Source organism: Chaetura pelagica, unplaced genomic scaffold (genome assembly GCF_000747805.2).
Source record: "Chaetura pelagica isolate M959 unplaced genomic scaffold, ChaPel_1.0 scaffold844, whole genome shotgun sequence".
NCBI classification, from domain to species: Eukaryota; Metazoa; Chordata; class Aves; order Apodiformes; family Apodidae; genus Chaetura; species Chaetura pelagica.
The window spans coordinates 10,396-11,819 of record NW_009952902.1 but is presented as its reverse complement, the minus strand read 5'-3'; the positions used below and the strand labels follow the sequence as shown (position 1 = coordinate 11,819).

The 1,424-nt window shown below is 60.6% G+C and overlaps 1 protein-coding gene across 1 annotated transcript in view; it reads right to left on the bottom strand.

Moving 5' to 3' along the window:
* Positions 1-1,424, bottom strand: part of HNRNPUL2 (heterogeneous nuclear ribonucleoprotein U-like 2) — a gene marked incomplete at both ends in the record, with an annotated part of 8,829 nt that overhangs the window by 1,679 nt on the left and 5,726 nt on the right. Inside the window, 3 exons of the mRNA XM_009995644.1 lie at positions 1-70; positions 749-871; positions 999-1,268. The exon at positions 1-70 is cut by the window's left edge and continues 3 nt beyond it. Of these exons, the coding sequence (XP_009993946.1) occupies positions 1-70; positions 749-871; positions 999-1,268 (463 nt within the window). The remainder of the gene's footprint in view (positions 71-748; positions 872-998; positions 1,269-1,424) is intronic.

Sequence of the window (1,424 nt, the reverse complement as noted above, 5' to 3'; positions counted from 1 at the left end):
CCTGGGCTGCCTGCTGGAGCAGCAGGTCCCGGCTCTGGGCGTCCAGCTCCTCCACCTCCGGGCCCCTCGGCTGCCAGGGAAGGGAAGGGCTGGGAATCAGGGCCAGGAAAAGGCTCCAGGAACCCGGGGAGGCTCCCAAGGCCTTCGTGTCCCACCCCGGGATGGGTTTGGTGGGGAATGGGGGGGGTTCCAGACTTCTGGGAGGGACTGGGATCCCCAGTCCGGCCCCTGGAAGGGACTGGGATCCCCAATCCGGCCCCAGGGAGGGACTGGGATCCCCAATCCGGCCCCAGGGAGGGACTGGGATCCCCAATCCGGCCCCAGGGAGGGACTGGGATCCCCAATCCGGCCCCAGGGAGGGACTGGGATCCCCAATCCGGCCCCAGGGAGGGACTGGGATCCCCAATCCTGCACCAGAAAGGCACTGGGATCCCTAGTCCTGCCCCACGAAGGGACTGGGATCCCCAGTCCTACTCTGGAAGGGACTGGGATCCCTAATCCTGCCACAGGTAGGGACCGGGATCCCCAATCCGGCCCCAAAAAGGGACTGGGATCCCCAGTCCTGCTCTGGAAGGAACTGGGCTCCCCAATCCTGCCCCAAAAAGGGACTGGGATCCCCAGTCCTGCTCTGGAAGGAACTGGGCTCCCCACTCCTGCCCCAGGAAGGGACTGGGATCCCCAATCCTGCCCAATCCTGCTCTGGAAGGAACTGGGCTCCCCATTCCCCATGGGAATTGCTGCCACTCACCCTCAGCTGGTGCAGAACAGTTTCTGTTCCCAGGATATTAAACCTTTTCTCCCTGTTTTCCTGGGTGTGTTTTTGTGCCCATTGAGTTTTCCCAGATCCCGGCAGCCCGACCATCAACAGAACCTGGGCAAGAAGCAGGAAAAAGGGGGAGAAAAAGAAGAAAATCAAACCAAAAAGAACTAAAACAGACTCCAAAGGGTGGGAATAAGCTGAGAATTCCCTCCTGGGGGCTCAGGAAAAGGGGCCTGACCTCACATTCCTCTGTGGATTTGGGAGGGAGGGGAGTTCGGACTCGATCCTCGACGGGAACGTTGTGGATGAAGAGGAAATCCTGAGGGATTGGGAAGAAGGGCTGAGGGTTCTGCCCAAAGTTCAGCTCCACCACGCAGCCCCTGCACAGCACGTGGGGCAGGAGGGCCCGTTGGGCCAGGGAAGCCCTGGGGATCCTGAAGGCTGCCCCCAGCTCCTCCCCGTTCTTGGAGAAAGAAAGTTCCACCAGCTCCTCCTCGGCCTCGAAGTTCTGGGGGGGGGAAATGGGAAGTGGGAAGAATCCTGCTCCTTTCCCACTGGGTTCCTTCCCTTTCCCACCTCTTCCCTCTTCCCCTTTTCCCACTGTTTCCCTCCTTCCCTTTTCCCACATTTTACCTCCTTTCCCTCTCCCCACCTCTTCCCTTTT